An 18,269-nucleotide genomic window follows, 5' to 3' on the forward strand; every position below is an offset into this window, starting at 1 on the left:
TGTGTACTAAACAAACAAAATCAACATCAAAAAATGAACTGGGAACAGAAAACACTGGCGAGTTTACTGAATGATTTCCTCAGTTCATCACATTCAGTTTGGCTGCTCTGCGCGTACGGTAGCCTCTCTGCCTGAGTTCTCCTCCAACTTGTCCATATGTTATTTATGCTGTGTGGCTCCAGTAGTGATGTCACATCCTGCCCCCAGGAGAGTGTCACTGTCCTGAGTGCAGTGCAGGGCACCGTGCAGATGATGGGTGGATTCCAATATGCTGACTTCCGTCCTCCCTTGCTCACTTGCCTGCTTGTGACCTTGTCTTGTGATGATGTCACTGACGACAGAAAATGAATTCAATATCTTGCAAAAGGCACAATTCGAATGTCATTTCCTCATTTTCAATTGGGATGGTGAAGGAAAAACAGTCCCTCAAAAGTTGTGGTAAGGCTGACTGCTGGGAAACTTTATTGTTTCCTCCACGGAGGAGGGGGCAGGAGGCGGGGCAAGGCCACAAGCACAAGTGGAAGACGGGAGTGTGCATATTGGAATGCACTCGATGAGTCATGGGCCGGGGACTGCATGACAGAATGAGGTTGACTCCAGTCCAGACACTACAGGATTCTACATGTAATCGACTGACCCCTGAACTTCAGCACAACCAAGAGTGTATTGATGTCAGGTCACACAAAGTGTAATAGATCTTTGTGCAGATGGGCCAGCCGGCCGGCCGGCCTGTTCACTCTTTCCTGAAAAGGCTCAACTATTTCATAACAACATTGCTATGACATTGCATACAGCCTTAAGTACCTGTAAAAGATGCATGTATATAATATACACACAAACTCTGAGGTCAGCAAACATGGAAACTGTTGTTACATCACACAATATTTACTTATAGACATGCATCAAGCATGAAATAAGAAACAGCCAACTTGTGTGCAAGTAAGTGTGATCCTGCTCAGGGTATGGAGAATACAGTTAGAAGGCCTTTCATTTTTTTTAAATGTATTTTACAGACAACACACAAGCGGAGTGGTACACATATGACTGAGGACAGAAAGACTTAACTGAACTAGTCTTCAAAGAGTATTGTTTCTAGGGTGCAAAATGGGCAATAGTTCAATGCCTTATAATTAATATTAACAAATTGCCTTATATTAATTTTAACAAATAGCATTGCTTTTCAAAATGTTTCTTTTTACATCTAACTCACTTGAAACTTTAAAAATGAATACAATTTATTCATTAACATTTGAACTGAGCACAGAAACCACTGAGCACAGAAACAGAAATAATTTCTCTGCTCAGTTCATTAATGTTAATGAATGAAAGGCTATTACACAACATCGAGTCATTGTAGTAACCATTTATTCACCCCAGACATGTAGTGATATGAAATAACTTTTGTATCTTTTACGTCAGTGCTTCCCAACCACTGTGCTGCGGCACACTAGTAACGTTTATCCAAACAACATGTCATTATTGGCACATGAATAGCCTCTGAAATAGGCAATGGCACTTCACCACTTCATCACCAGGTGGCGATCCACTACAGCGGAGCGAGCAGCCAAGTCTCCATGCATGCATAAATGAGGATGATCACAGTCGTCAGAAAAACAATTATCAAAATAGCAAACTAACATATCAGAGAACTTTAAACATTGAAATGAGGCGGCACTCAAATGCCTTCCAATGAAACAGGGCAATGAATGTTGAAGCAATACATCCTCATGACAGACCATTTTTATTGCAGTGAACACATTTTTTATTGCAGTGAACAACAGTGACAGTGACATGTGACAATAAGGGGGCTTTAAAAGTAGAATCAAATACTAATACAAGTAGTGACAAAAGCAATTACATTTTACCACTAAGACAAAAAAGAAGAACATGAGGAGTACATTAGCTTAATAACTCAGCGAGTGCATTCAGATTTCATACATTTCTCTTTTTTTGATGATACACATAACAGCAGACAGTGCATATCCATAAAGATCAGTACAAATCAGTTTTTACCCAAAAATCATTACATCACTAACCAACTGACCAGCTTTCTTGAAGTGCTTTTTATGGTACGCACCAGTGAGAGGAGAGAAAATGAAGAGGCTGCCTCTGAATTACAATGTCAATCAATGAAAAATGACACCTTTGTTAAATGATTTAAATAAGTTTGCCTACATTTTGTGATAGTCCCACAAACCATGAAAAAAATCTTGCTTTTTTAAAAACCAAAGCAGCCTTGAGGATATGTGTTCAGCATATTATTTACCGTCTTCGGGAATTAGGAAAGCACCCTCTTGACTGGTCACCTCAGGTGTATTGAGGACGGACAACAAAAATGTAGGAGAGGTCATCTGGACAAGGGATTGGGATGGCCATGCTGCTTCTTGAGAAGCTTGCCGTATTGTTCTTAAACTCCTGCACATGGAAGACATAGTTTTCTCCACAGGCCATCAGTAGTTGGTTGCTGAACTTGAATTTGCCCTCATGTTGTCCCAGATGGATATTCATTGAGAGGCGGCCAGAGAAATATTTGCAATTGTTGCTAATATAATCATTGCAGCCTACATTTTCTGATGCAAAGATTTCTGCTGTCCATGGAAAATTCTTGGATGAATTAGTAGAGGATAGGGGCACTGGGGTAAGTAATGACTTGTAACAATCCCTGTTGTGTACAACATACCTGCTGTGTTTATTGCATAAACCATATGGACCATATCCACCATACATTGTGACATTGAAGCTGACACTCCAGGGACTGGCAGTGTAGATTCTGGGCTGAAGCAGCTCACTCTGATTGTCCATGTGTCTGGTCAGGGTAGAAAAGTCCAGAGCATGGAACTGGAACCCCAGCAGCATTCCATTTTGGAAGACCTCTTTGTGGCTGCTGTAGAGGCGAGAGGTGAAGGGCAGCTCATAGAGTTTCTCTGGGGTCATCATGGGGAAACGCAGCTGGGCCAGCAGAGCTGCTTGATGCTCAGGCTTCAACGATTCTCCTTGTTCCAGCATCCAGGCATCCAGTGCCCCCAGCAACCAGGCCTCATCTGGGACCACCAGGTCTGAGCGGACCATCAGAACCTTCACAAGGGCCTCTGGTACATTCTTCCACTGGGCTGAAGACACCAGCGGCTCCATGTTCCAGCCCAAGTAGCGCAACACGTTCTCACAAAGCTGATTATCACCAGCCCGGCCTGCGTACTTGAACAGCGCCACCTGTGTGCGGAAGGAGGAATCTTCAGGCAACAGGGGCACAAAGAGGTGTCCTATCTCCTCGAGCAGGCGCTCTGCACCAAACTCTGAAGCCAGCTGATGAAGGCACTGCATGGAGCCAGAGTTGACCGTTATCTTCCGCATGTAGAGGTATCTGTTGGTAGTAATGTAAAATTATTGATTGGCTATAGGCCTATCTAAATGTCAGCTAAGGCAACATAATTCATAAATCTATCCCATTCGCAAGAAATAAAAGAAATATGGTGCTACTGTGGCGGTAAAATGGCAGATAACATACCGTACAAAGTCCCGAACGTAATGCTGGCAGTTTGAGCTGATCTGCATGTCATGGCTTGAGTTTGAAATGACGATGTTTGGGAAGAGTGAGAGAACAAGGCTATGAACACATATGCTCTCCTTGGTGATGTTTTCATCAGGGCCCTGTCCCTCCTGTGTCTCCAGCTCCAGAGAATCCTTCACTGGGTAAGAAAACGTGAGGGTGACGTCACAGCCTGTGCCACTGTCAAACAGCTCTCCCATCTGGATAGACAGCTCATTAATGTTGTGGTCCAGTGAGTAACTTTCAATGTTCAAAGCCGTATCTGTAAGAACCGACAAGAGACCATGGCATGGTGAAGGCCAGGTTCTCAAACAGCTTTTGTGGAAATAGTTGATGGTTGCTGACTTGTAACGTTATGACAAAATGAATGTAAAAAGAATATCCCTATTAGAAATTAATTGTTTTTCACTAATTGTATCAGGAGCCATGGAATAGACCCTGCATTCTTGCAACTTACAATCATACTGTAACTGATATGCGGACTTGAACTTTTTGATGTAAGCTGAGTTAGCACTGTGTTTGTGTTGGTACCAGGCTCACCAATGTCACACACCACACCAGCATCCTCTGCATGGGAGCAGTCATTCACTCCCCAGCCCTTAAACGTGCAGCTACTCAATGAATTCTCACTGCCTTTGCATTCAAGGTCATCCAGCCATATACTTCCAGCAGCGCCTGATTACATTAACACACATAACACACAAAAACATTAAATATATATATATATATATATTAGATATATAGATTCATTCAAAAACAGTTGTAAATTCTTAGGAATGGCGGGGAAATTTTGAGATAACCAGGGATGATTTACTGACGTGATGGGAACGTCCCCCCCACTTCTGCGGAGAGAGCACCTCGGAACCCCAGCTGAGTGCACACCACTCGAGCCTCCTCCATGCCCCAGTTGTCGTCACACACCGTCCCCCAGTCGCTGTCGTGGAACACCTCCACCCGGCCCTCTGATGGCCGCCGCCCCCCCACCAGACGCACATCGCCCTCCTGAACCGGCCGACGTCCAACTGCAGAATAAGACGGGTCATAGTACAGCAGAGGAAAGGTGAGGTAGGGTTATTTAGATAGCACATTTTAATACATGTGTCATGAAGAAAACAATAGGAAAAAATATTAATAAAAAAAACATTTACACACATAAGTGGGTGCTTATCTGCCTGTGTGCATGATGTGTGTATACCACATTTAAAAAAAAAGATATTTCGGGGGTTTGTTATGACTTTATTGATATGTGTCATGATCTCACTCGACTGCCATTGTAGAATTGTAATGTTGCCATTGCCTTTACTCTGGTTCTGTCTCATACTCTCTATCTCGCTCTCTGTCTCTTCCTGCCTGTCTCGTTCTCTGCCTTTTTCTCTCTCTCTCTCTCTCTGCCTGTCTGGTCCTGTCTCGTGCTCTCTCTCTCTCTCTCTCTCTCTCTCTCTCTCTCTCTCTCTCTCTCTCTCTCTCTCTCTCTCTGCCTGGTTCTGTCTCGTGCTCTCTGTCTCGTGCTCTCTCTCTCTCCCTGCCTGTCTGGTTCTCTCTCTCTCTCTCTCTCTCTCTCTCTCTCTCTCTCTCTCTCTCTCTCTCTCTCTCTCTCTCTCTCTCTCTGCCTGTCTGCCTGTCTGGTTCTGTCTCGTGCTCTCTCTGTCTCGTGCTCTCTCTCTCTCTGCCTGTAGGGCTCTGTCTCCCTACCTGTCTGGTTCTCTCTCTCTCTCTCTCTCTCTCTCTCTCTCTCTCTCTCTCTCTCTCTCTCTCTCTCTCTCTCTCTCTCTCTCTCTCTCTCTCTCTCTCTCTGACTCTCAATCTCATTCTGTCTGGTTCTGTCTCCCTGCCTGTCTGATTCTGTCTGTCTGTCTCTCTCTCTTCCTGTCTTTCTCTATTCTCATCTCTGCCCCGCTAGTGTAATGTGCCTTTGGTTTGTTTTGATTTCCTCATGTGCTCCTGTGTTTACCTGCCACGCCCCTCGTTTGTCTCCTGCCCCTTGTGGTCTAGTTTTTGATTCTCTCATTTGGCCCGTTTAGTTTTCCTTATTGTTTTCACCTGTGTTCTGTTCTTGCTATTGGTCTTGTCCCTTGCCTCCTGTTCCCTAGTCATTGTCTCCACCTGTGTCATTATCTGTTCTCGTTATCATTGTCCTTGATTGCCTGTGCCTCGTTTGTATCCCCGTTTCTGTCTCGTCAACCACCTGGTTCCTGTTGTGTTCTACCTATCGTGTCCCTGCTCTGTGATTGCCCCTGTGTATTTAAGTCCTGTGCTCCCGTTGTCCCGTGCTGCGTCATTTGTCTTCTGTAAAATACTGAGTGAGATAGAAACGTGTGGGGGTGAGGATGTCAGGAAATGGTCTTAAGTCGTATTCTCACTCTGGTCTTCAGATAAATGGTATGACCCCTCTCCCCACTGAGCCACAGCACTCCAAAAAACGTTCAAAAAGGAACTAACTGTCTTACATCTGCAAAGGATTTTGAAGAGCACTGGCAGACTGGTGTTGGTCACATGTTAAATATCCTCTGAGAAAAGGCAGTAAAAATGCATTTTGATATTTTAAAACCTTGCTATCATCTCATACTCACTATCTAGCCAATCCAGGCTCATTGACTCCAGCTCACTAAATAGCAGGCAAAAAAACACTATGAGCCAAAACAGCTGGCCAGGTGAAGTTGACATTTTAAATGGTGATGTCCAGTCCCTGTACAAAACACACAAACACAGATGTGCGCATGCACGTGCACACGTGCACATGCAGACGGAGAGGGGGGTCAGAGACAGCAACAGGGACAAAGACAAAGACAGAGACAATGCTGAGAATTAGCTTCCCAAAGCATTACAGTTTAAATCAGTGGTTCCCAACCTATGGGTCTGGACCCAACCTATGGGTCGCCAAAGATCCAAGAAGCCTTCTTGGTTTAATTTTAAATACCTTAAATAGCTAATGTTGTTGAATAAATGTAAATGATTTGTTTCAATAATGTATGCATAGAAGCAACAAAATGTAAACATTTATTCTATATTTGACCAAAGACGAATAAAGGAATAAAAGAAAAAATATTTTCCACAGGAAACAGAAGGTATCATGTGACTCCCTGTCGTGCAGGTACTTACGTGGTTGGGTCACCAAAGCTTACAATGGTAAAAACATGGGTCCCTGAAGAAAAAGGTTGGGAACCACTGCTGTAAATAATACAACATTCACTTGACAAACTTAACTCTGTCAGAGGCATTAGTCTGTAATGTTACGCGGGGAGCAGAAATCTTTCTTATAAGAAATAGGAACAATGCAAACGGGACACAAAAAGAAAGAAGTTACACTGAAAGAATTATAGTATGAAATGAATGTATTGATAAAACCAATGCTATCTTACCAATGCAAGACTTACCTCCAGAATCTAGCAAAGTCTGAAGTCACTGTTGGCGCTCCTTAAGTACTTCAAGGGGTGTGGGAAAAGTTTCAGCCCCCATCCATGCCATTAATTTCATTTCCTCGTAAACTCCAAGTGTGTGTGTGTGTGTGTTGGGGGGGTGGGGGGGGGGGGGAGGGGGGGGGGTGTAGTGGTTGGAACGGCGCTGGACTTCAGGTAAATGAAACCACAAAATCTAGACATGGATGAACCGAAAGTGGTAACCTATGAAAAGAAGAAGTAAACAGAATGGGGCATTGTGCCATTGTGTGGGAGAGCTCCTATTCCCATAGTAGCCTACAACTTACAGTAAAAACACCAAGGTCAATGCCCTTGACACATGTGTTCTTTGGAATGTACGTGTGTGTGTGTGTGTGTGTGTGTGTGTGTGTGTGTGTGTGTGTGTGTGTGTGTGTGTGTGTGTGTGTGTGTGTGTGTGTGTGTGTGTGTGTGTGTGTGTGTGTGTGTGTGTGTGTGTGTGTGTGTGTGTGTGTGTGTGTGCTTACCAGCTTTTCTCAATTGGTTTTGTACATTTCTGGAATCTCTCTCGCAATTAGCAAAACATAATATTCATTCTCAAAACAGCTTTAACAAATGGCAAAACACCATGGATGACCTGCAAAACCAAGTCTCTTGCTCAAAATCCTTAGTTTGTCTTTCAAAAGCAAGTTTTTTGCATCAATGAACGTGCCAGCAGAATGGTTAGTCATTGTGTCATAGTGTATGGACAAGCTAGTCAAATCGGTTTGTCATGTTGTCAATTGACTAGTACACTATTGAGGATCTTTTCTGAAGTGAAATGTTGTTTACAGTAAATTGGATGGGAAATGTTGTAAATTCGACTTTATATTACATTGATCAGATTAGATTGTACTACATATACATTTAGAGTATGACCTATTTATTGACAGGTTTTCTAATTGCAAAATAGAAAAAATAGCCAACTCTGGTTGAGGTGTCAAAGTGTGTCCTCTACCACCCCTTTTTACTTGTATTGCCGGCCCATGTGAAAAAATATAGAACTGAAAAGCAAAATAAATTTGACACAAACGTAATTTCATTTTCCTGGTATGTCTTGTGCATATGAAGAAAGTGACAATAAGAGCTGACTTGACTTGACTTGATACACTGATACTGTATAAAGTGCACTTTCTGCCTTGTGAAATTGTAGGGAAATATTGTAATTTTGTGTGGAGCGTAAATATAAAAGGCACATGAGGCATAGAGTAATGTAATGCAGTACAGTGCCTATTGTTGTATTGCACGCCTGTTTTCTCTTTCCCTTCTACTGCCTTTGATTAAAGAGAGTCAATATTTACCTGCGAGCAATTTACCAATTCAGATCACATTTATGACAAAAATCTGATGGAAATTATACAGTGCTTAACACATTATGACAGCTTGGAAAAATCATTTTGCATGTCAAGACTTATACTATGACCTAGGGCCTAAACGTTTTGGGGGGTGACTTTCATGTATTCAGTGACAAAGATTTTTGAGTGACATGACAAAAGCAATTGATAATGTACAAAATCACTGAGAATTGTACACAACCATGGCATGGTGGACGAAAGCATTTGCTATATGCCGAAAACAATGAGAAACTGATTTTATCATGTGCACAGGTAACACCAGGAAGTGACAATTGAACAAAAACTCTGTAAGACGTCAACCCAAAATGCTGTCCACTTATGGAGGTGATATTAAATACTACTAAAACAGTAAATAAACCTAGTTCATGCAAGAAGAATAACATTTTCCATTTTATCTTCAAGAACACATGTTTTCAGTCGAGCACATACTAAGTACTATGAAGATAAAAGTAGAAATCCAACACTAAATGTATTCATAATTGTTGCATTGCTGTTTTGTTCGTAGAAATATTCAGAACATTCCAATAAACACTGGTAAATCAATGTGGCTAAAGCACTGAAGTTAGACAAGAACGCAAGAAAATGTAATAAAACAATTACAATTGCAAATGAAACATGTGATGGGGGTATTTATTTACCGGGGGTTTATTAATACAAACATGAAGACAAGTCACAGGGGAAATGGCACCAGCACAATCACCAGGGTTACAGGGAAAAACACACACACACACACACACACACACACACACACACACACACACACACACACACACACACACACACACAGTGAAGTGAAAGCCCCATTGGGAAACTCCAACTCCCATTGTGACACAGCCCTCCACAGTACATAAGTGAACACTGCACACTACAACATTGCATTTATGGCTTACACGTGCAAGGGGGCAGCCCCCAATGGCACCTGAAAGGGAGCAGTGCGGCGGTACAGTACCATGCTCAGGGTACCTCAGTCATGGAGGACAGCACTAGTTAATTGCACCAACCTGGCGGGTTGGGAGTCGAACCGGCAACCTTTGAGCTACAAGTCTGACGCGCTTGCCGCTTACCCATGACTGACACTGGTGTGTGTGACAACAACTTTCAGCTGATCAAGGACAACACAAATCCACAGACAACTGTCTGTGTCTGCAGTCTGAGTTGCCATCATGCACCACACACTGCTGGAGCATCCGGAGCACAAAAACACATACTAGTCTTTGTGTAGTCTTTGTGGACTACAGTTCGGCATTCAACACCATTCGGCCCTACAGACTCTACCACAACAAACTCCACCAACTGGGTTTATGTACTGTATAAAAGACAATAAAGCTGCCTGCATACTGACAGAGGGTGCCAACCAGACTATAAAGATTTCAATGGTGTGTTGAATTAAACGGAGGGCAGGACAGGAGACGGCAATGGGGAGACAGTAGTGTTGTGACATTTGTGAATGAACGGATTGGTTAACGGCTCCTGCATGAGAACAATGGGAACCGAATCATAGCTGAGCCACTCTTTTCCCTTTTTAGATGCGTCCAGCATCTCTATAACAGGGTCTGTCTGTCCGTCCGTCCGTCCGTCTGAAACGCTTTCATTACATTGTTGTCCGTCTGAAACGCTTTCTTTAAATTGTTCCTTCCTGTGGCCACAAGGCGGCAGACTTGCCATTTTGGACCGGAGCGAATGCGTGCAAGCAGAGCTCCTCCTATACTAAACCGGATGCTAACGTTGGCGAAAAGTAGCCTAGCCACAGGCTAACTGACAAACGTGAGGCCAACAACTCAGCCGATCGTGATGTACGCCACAAATAGACCAATCGACCTCATATTTAGACACTACAATGTTGATTTCTGCCTTCGATTTTCATCAGTTAAGAAATCTAGCGTCGGATTAACACATTATTAAGGTAGTAAAGCGAGTTGCCGCCATGTTTGTTTTCCAGAATCACCCGGGTAGAGAGCTCACGTGCAGCATTCTGGGTAATTGAGTTTCACGTTATTAATGCAGACAATGCGTGTTTTTAAAAAAAAAAAATGCTGTGAGTTTAAAAAATCAAACCAACTGCCATTTGGAAGGGCAATGGTGCTTTTCGTTGCGCTCAGAGAGAGTAGGCCTACAGGAGAGAACGCGTCTTTCGTAATTGCTTTGCAGTCGTGTGCATTTGATAAACTCTGGCACGGAAGTTCACTGCTTTGTGCCTTGACGGTGAAGCTGATATTGAAAAAAAGTCCATAATTCACCTAAAGGGTCAACCCATAAGCGCATGATTCACCCAAACGGTTTTATTTATTTATTATTTGTCGATGTTTAGATTCTTTCCCACATGCACATAATGCTGAAATGGCGTGACACTAAAGGTTGTTAGGCCTAATAAATGTCTGGTAATTTGTAATGTAGCCCACTTCATCTAGGCTATGTGAAATTTCAAATCATAGCCTATGGTTCTTTTCCAAATCCAAGAATGATGATAAGCTTATTATACCCTAAACTGCAAAAAATAAAGCCATGTCTCGCCATTTTGCTGCCTTGCTGCCTGCCACAATATTTGGAGTGTCCATGATGACCAATAAACAAAAAGTACATCCTCGGGGGGCGTTGACAGGCTAGGAGGAGGCCAGGGGGGCGTTTGGGGGGGGGAAATGGCATAGTTGGAACTGGCATAGAGGGACGCATCTGTTGTCCGCCTGTCGGCCTTGTTATTTTGGGTATGTGACCTTTACGTGAGTAGGGGAGAGCAGGGACTAATGAAACACGGGACTAATGAAACACAGCGATTTACTCGAAAATAATACACATCTAAAACGTAATATTCTGTCAGTACATTCAGCACGGAAGATTTGACAACCCCAGGAAAGCTCGTGCCATGACGTCACTTAATTCCAACGTTAGCCCCACAAGCCTGTTTTTGACACTGAAAGTAAAATCTTACCCGTGGTAGTTTTTTTGTGATCAAAAGTTGTTTTGGTTATTTTATGTAGTAGTAATATGATCATGCAGCAGACGAATCGTTCCTTTAACATACCCGAAAGTATGAAATGTCAAAGTTGTCAGGTTTTCAGGCAAAAAGGATTTAAGTGTCAGTAGACACTGTCGGGACGAATGAAACACCCGTTTCATCCGTCCCTCTCGCCCATTGACTTAAAGCTGGACCAAAACAAAACAAGAGGATCCACTGTAAATTCAGCATCAGGACTTAAGTAAGTAGCATAATAATTATAGAATAAGTGAATGAGATGAATTTTAGTCGTCAGAATGACAGAAAAAAATCACTTAACAGAAATGTGGGTCTCGCGCATTGCCCCACGTGGAAAAACGCAATCTTTCACCCATTTATAGTTTGAAAAACTGCATAATATTTTACCCAGGAGAAGTGTAGTAGTACATTGTCATGTGTGTTTCATAAAAAATAGACTACAGTGAATTATTTCTGTATACAACCCACTGTTTCATTCGTCCCTAATATGTGTTTCATCCGTCCCGACAGTGAGGGACGGATGAAACAAACGACAGGTTGCATTCAAAGTTAAAAATAAACGTGATACCTTAACGGTTGTGTGAAATTACAACTGTAACTATTAGAATACACATATGGGTTGTTGATCATATCACAAAATCATTTTCATCTGCTTTATTATTTTTGAAAATAACCTTTAAGTAAAAAGTGTTTCATTCGTCCCTGCTCTCCCCTACTTCAATTTAAGAAAAGCACGAATGTCTCTGCCACAGAGAGTGGCAAGATGTTGTTTGGACAAAATAATGTAGAAGTGGCATTTAAATGTTATTTTCTTCACACTGAATAAATATTCAAATAACGTTCACTTGAGCCAGTTTTTTTTTTACGTCTCTTTGAAAGGAACGAGCCAATGTGATAGCCTGTTTATAAAATATAATAAGCTATCTGGGCACTCAGATTCGAGTTCAGTCTGCATCATTTCTACACTCTACCTTCTCTTTCCCAATTGCTTCTTTGCATAAACGTCACTGAATTATCTACAATAGTGGCACAACAAGTCCATAAAATATATGGATCCATTTCTTAAAAGAAAAAGAAATGATAGATTCTAGACCTATAGGCCCCACTCATTACAAAGGCCTATAGGTTTATTCATCAAATAGGTGCAAGGCCTCGTAGGTTCATTTTTCCCGGCATAGTTTTGTTTATGGTGTATTTTGTTTGTGAAACCACCAAAATAATGTTGACATTTCAATTTCAATGACAATTTTGGCCGTCAACTTTTCTGCATGGTTACATGTTATGCTGTTCATTATTGTTATAGGCCCATAACATATATCATTCTGATTAAAATTGTCTTCTGTTTGTAGTCGTAGTCATTTGAACGTTCATCCAACATGTCATTATTGGCACATGAGTAGCCTCTGAAATAGGTAGTTACACTTCACCACTTCATCACCAGATGGCGATCCAGCACAGAGAAGTGAGCAGCCAACTGTCCATGCGTGCATAGATGAGGATGATCACAGTCGTCAGAAAAACAAGGATCAAAATAGCAGACTAACAGATCAGAGAACTTTAAACATTGAAATGAGGCGGCACTCAAACGCCTTCCAATGAAATAGGGCAATGAATGTTGAAGCAATACATCCTCATGACAAGACATATTTTTTTATTAAGTCAAATAGGCCTACTAATTCAAGGTACAAGTAGTATAATACTAGTGATTAAAGCAAATACATTTTTAGCACTAAAACAAAAAAGAGGAATATTAGAAATGCCTTAATGACTCAGTGAGTGCATTCAAATTTCTTACATTTTTAGGTTGAGAAATGCATGAAAAACATGTAAAACCGGGCAGTACATCCAAATCCAGAAAGATCAGGGCAAACAGACTAGTAAACAGTTTCACCCAACAATCACTGCATCACTCTGGCCAACTGATCAGTGCTTATTATGCACCTGTGAGAAGCGTGAAAATCAACAAGCTACTTCTGAATTACAGTGTCAGTCAAATAAAAATTACATTGTTTATTAAATGTTTAAATAAGGTGGCCTACATTTTGTGGTAGGCACACAAACCATGGAAAAATAATGTCTTGTCCTTTTAAAAACCAAAGCAGCCTTGAGGATGTATTCTGTGCATTATTTACCATCACGGCAGGGGTGCGGAACTGTTTTCAATTGAGTCCTCCAAGGGCCGTACTATGAACATAAAACAGGATTTTCCACTTCCCTTTAGGTTTACATTGAAGGTGGCCACAACTTAATTATTTTGCAAATGTAATTTCTAAGATTCCTTTACAAAATATTTATTTATGTGAAACATAAAAATTATATTCTGGGCCGGATAGCACGGCCTCAAGGGGTGTAAACAGCCCTAGAGACATAGGTTCCCCACCTCTTAGCCACAGGAATTAGGAAAGCACCCTCTTGACTGGTCACCTCAGGTGTATTGAGGGCGGACAACAAAACGGTAGGTGAGGTCATCAGGACAAGGGATCGGAATGGCCATGCTGTTTTTTGTGAAGCTTGCCTCATTGTTCTTAAACTCCTGCACATGGAAGACGTAGTTTTCTCCACAGGTCATCAGTAGTTGGTTGCTGAATTTGAATTTGCCCTCATGTTCTCCCAGATGGACATTTATTAAGAGGCGTCCAGAAAAATATTTGCAATCGTTGCTATTATAATCATTGCAGCCTTGTTCATTTTCTGATTGAAAGATTTCCGCTGTCCATGGAAGATTCCTGGATGAATAAGAAGAGGAAAGGGGCACTGGGGTGCTTAATGACTTGTAACAATCACCATTCCTGTTGTATATATTGCATGTACCATATGACTTTGTGATATTGAAGCTGACACTCCAGGGACTGGCAGTGTAGATTCTGGGCTGAAGCTGCTCACTCTGGTTGTCCATGTGTCTGGTCAGGGTAGAAAAGTCCAGAGCATGGAACTGGAACCCCAGCAGTATTACATTTTGGAAGAGATCTTTGTGGCTACTGTAGAGGCGAGAGGTGAAGGGCAGCTCATGGAGTTTCTCTGGGGTCATCATGGGGAAACGCAGGTGGCCCAGCAGAGCTGCTTGATGCTCAGGCTTCAATGTCTCACCTTGTTCCAGCATCCAGGCATCCAGTGCCCCCAGCAACCAGGCCTCATCTGGGACCACCAGGTCTGAGCGGACCAGCAGACCCTTCACGAGGGCCTGTGGTGCATTCTTCCACTGGGCTGAAGACACCAGCGGCTCCATGTTCCAGCCCAAGTAGCGCAACACGTTCTCACGAAGCTGATTATCACCAGCCCGGCCTGCGTACTTGAACAGCGCCACCTGTGTGCGGAAGGAGGAATCTTCAGGCAACAGGGGCACAAAGAGGCGTCCTATGTCCTCGACCAGGCGCTCTGTGCCAAACCCAGATGCCAGCTGATGAAGGCACTGCATGGAGCCAGAGGTGACCGTTATCTTGCGCGTGTAGAGGTATCTGTTGGTAGTGATGTAAAATTAGTGATCTGCTATAGGCCTATCAGATAAGACAAAATGATTCATAAAAGTATCACATTCACAAGAAATATAGGTTTGTAGAAGAGATATGGTGCTACTACTGTGGTGGTATAATGGCAGATAACATACCGTACAAAGTCTCGAACGTAATGCTGGCAGTTTGAGCCGATCTTTATGTCATTACTTGAGTTGGAAATTACCATTTTTGGGAAGAGTGACAGAACCAGGCTATGAACACATATTTTCTCCTCGTTGATGTTTTCATCAGGGCCCTGTCCCTCCTGTGTCTGTAGTTCCAGAGAATCATCCGCTGGGTAAGCAAACGTGAGGGTGACGTCACAGCCTGTGCCACTGTCAAACAGCTCTCCCATCTGGTCAGACAGCTCAATGCTGTGGTCCATTGAGTAACTTTTGGAGATGTTCAAAGCCGGATCTGTAAGGGCAGACAAGAGACCGTGGCATGGCTCCATGAAGGCCTGTTACTCAATAATATTTCCAGATTCTCGACCAGCTTTGGTGGAAAATGGTTGATGGGTGGTGACTTCCACATGTTAATTTGTAGAAGTGACAAAAGTTATGATAAAATGAATGAAAAAAAGAATAGGCGTATTAAAAATGAATTGGTCTTCACTAATCATATCTGCTGTCGTAGAATTCATGTTTGCCACTTACAATACATACTGTAACTGATTTATTGACTTCAACATATGGAATTTTGTTTACTTTTTTGCTGCAAGCTGATTTAGCACTGTGTTTGTGTGTTGTTAGGAGGCTCACCAATGTCACACAACACACCAGCATCCTCTGCATGGGAGCAGTCAGTCACTCCCCAGCCCTTAAATGTGCAGCTACTCAACGAATTCTCACTGCCTTTGCATTCAAGGTCATCCAGCCATATACTTCCAGAGCCTGATAACAGACATTAACACGCATTAAACAGTGGATGTCATGATGGCCTCTTACAAAAACATCCCACATACATATATTTTAAATATTATTTAACTAGGCAATCTAAAAATTGATAAACTGTTGATTGTGGCTCAATGGGGTTTTCAAACACAGTTCTAAATTCTCAGGAATGGCGGCCAAGTTTTACTGTAAGATTACTAGGGATTTACTAACCTGCTGGGAACTTCCCTCCTGCTTCTGCGGAGAGGGCACCACGGAACCCCAGCTGAGCGCACACCACTCGAGCCTCCTCCATGCCCCAGTTGTCGTCACACACCGTCCCCCAGCTGCCGTCGTGGAACACCTCCACCCGGCCCTCCGATGGCCCCTTGCCCTCCTCCAGACGCACATCACCCTCCTGAACCGGCCGACGCCCAACTGCAGAATAAGAGGGGGGTTGGTCATTGCAGAGCAGAGGCAAGGAGGGGTAGAGTTATTTACAAAGCACATTTCATACATGTGGTAGGAAGAAAACAAGGAAAATGTTAATGAAAAAAAATATACACATGGGTGCATATTTGTCTGTGTGCATGAATGTGTTGAGCTGTAGGCCTATCAGAAAAACGCCAGTGGAAAAGAGCCATAAGTAGACTACGGTATGTGTCTGTGTTGGTCACATGTTAAAGGGACACTGTGTAAGAATTTTAGTTGTTTATTTCCAGAATTCATGCTGCCCATTCACTAATGTTACCTTTTTCATGAATACTTACCACCACCATCAAATTCTAAGTATTCATTATGAAAAGGGGGATCTTCTCCATGGTCCGCCATTTTGAATTTCCAAAAAATAGCCATTTTTAGCAGCAAAAATGACTCTACTTGGACCTTACTAGAAAACATTTATTTATTACTTGGTAAACTTTCATGTAAAGATCGAATGTGGCAATAGGCAGCCCAGTTTCAATGAGCCGCATAGTTGCAGTACCTATTTTGACCATTTCCTGCACAGACCTTTAAAGATCCTCAGAGAAAAGGCAGCCGCCTATCCGATTCATTGTCAAAAATTGCATTTCGATATTCAAAAACATTGCAATCAGTCTCATACTCACTATCTAGCCAATCCAGGCTCCTTGACTCCAGCTCACTAAATAGCAGGCAAAAAACCAATACGAGCCCAAACAGTACACCTCGTGAAGTCGACATTTTAAATGGTGATGTACACTCCCTGTGCAAAACACACACACACACACACACACACACACACACACACACACACACACACACACACACACACACACACACACACACACACACACACACACACACACACACACACACACACACAGAGAGAGAGAGGGAGAGGGAGAGGGAGAGAGAGAGAGAGAGAGAGAGAGAGAGAGAGAGAGAGAGAGAGAGACAGACAGACAGACAGACAGACAGACAGACAGACAGTACTGAGAATTAGCTTCCCAAAGCCTTATACTGCATTATACAACATTCACTGGACAACCTTAACTCTGTCGGAGGCATAGTAATATAGTGCATGGAGCAAAAATCTTTATAATAAAAAGAATGCAAACGGCTTAAGCAAGAAGAAGTTTTACACTGTTAATACTATTAAATATATGTGTTGATAAAACCAATGCAATGAAACGAGAAGACTTACCTACAGAATCCAGCAAAGTCTGAAGTCACTGTGAAGTCACTGTCTTTAAGTACTTTAAGGGGTGTGGGGAAAAGTACAGCCCCCATCCTTGCGATTAGTTTCATTTCCTAGTAAACCCCAAGTGTGTGTGTGTGTGTGTGTGTGTGTGTGTGTGTGTGTGTGTGTGTGTGTGTGTGTGTGTGTGTGTGTGTGTGTGTGTGTGTGTGTGTGTGTGTGTGTGTGTGTGTGTGTGTGTGTGTGTGTGTGTGTGTGTGTTGGGGGTGGGGGGTCAGGATCAGTGAACACTGTTGGAACCTCCCTCCATCCTTGCGATTAGTTTCATTTCCTAGTAAACCCCAAGTGTGTGTGTGTGTGTGTGTGTGTGTGTGTGTGTGTGTGTGTGTGTGTGTGTGTGTGTGTGTGTGTGTGTGTGTGTGTGTGTGTGTGTGTGTGTGTGTGTGTGTGTGTGTGTGTGTGTGTGTGTGTGTGTGTGTGTGTGTGTGTGTGTTTGTGTGTGTGTTGGGGGTGGGGGGTCAGGATCAGTGAACACTGTTGGAACAGCACTGGACTTCAGGAAAACGAAACAACAAAATCCAGACATGGATGAACCAAAACTGCTGCCTAAGATGAAGTAAACAGAATATTGCACCAGTAGCTGGGTTTCTTAGCGTCCAAAAAGGGCCTAATCGTTACGCGCTGGATAGAAGCACCAAAATCGGTGTAGACCTTCCTTAGGGTGTTTTCCATCATTTCAGAAGGGGTGCCCCAAATTTCAATGTCATTAAGGTCATTTTTATGGGGTAAATCCAAGATGGCTGCCCAAAACGAGTCAATAGTAGTAAAATGCTGTACTGCCTGGACATAATGGTGTTATGAGCCAATCCACCTATTTGTGTGTGATGTATACAAACTGAACTTTGACAATATGTGCAAAACTTACCACAAAAACAATGTTATATATGTCTTATTTAGATT

General features: G+C 42.7%; 2 protein-coding genes across 2 annotated transcripts; both read right to left on the reverse strand.

Moving 5' to 3' along the window:
- Positions 1-1,203: 1,203 nt before the first annotated feature.
- Positions 1,204-9,383, reverse strand: LOC134455263 (galectin-3-binding protein A-like). Its single transcript, XM_063206284.1, has 5 exons — positions 9,380-9,383; positions 4,366-4,569; positions 4,088-4,222; positions 3,452-3,809; positions 1,204-3,361 (listed from the first exon to the last, which is right to left on the reverse strand). Exons 1-5 carry the CDS (start codon positions 9,381-9,383, stop codon positions 2,308-2,310), a joined length of 1,755 nt encoding a protein of 584 aa, XP_063062354.1. The 3' UTR covers positions 1,204-2,307.
- Positions 9,384-12,206: 2,823 nt separating this feature from the next.
- On the reverse strand, positions 12,207-17,374 carry LOC134455265 (galectin-3-binding protein A-like). The gene is made up of 6 exons (XM_063206285.1): positions 17,316-17,374; positions 16,759-16,874; positions 15,884-16,087; positions 15,509-15,670; positions 14,891-15,194; positions 12,207-14,741 (listed from the first exon to the last, which is right to left on the reverse strand). The coding sequence occupies exons 2-6, from the start codon at positions 16,850-16,852 to the stop codon at positions 13,712-13,714; spliced, it is 1,794 nt and encodes a 597-aa protein (XP_063062355.1). The 5' UTR covers positions 16,853-16,874; positions 17,316-17,374; the 3' UTR covers positions 12,207-13,711.
- Positions 17,375-18,269: the final 895 nt, after the last annotated feature.

Source organism: Engraulis encrasicolus, chromosome 9 (assembly GCF_034702125.1).
Source record: "Engraulis encrasicolus isolate BLACKSEA-1 chromosome 9, IST_EnEncr_1.0, whole genome shotgun sequence".
NCBI lineage: Eukaryota > Metazoa > Chordata > Actinopteri > Clupeiformes > Engraulidae > Engraulis > Engraulis encrasicolus.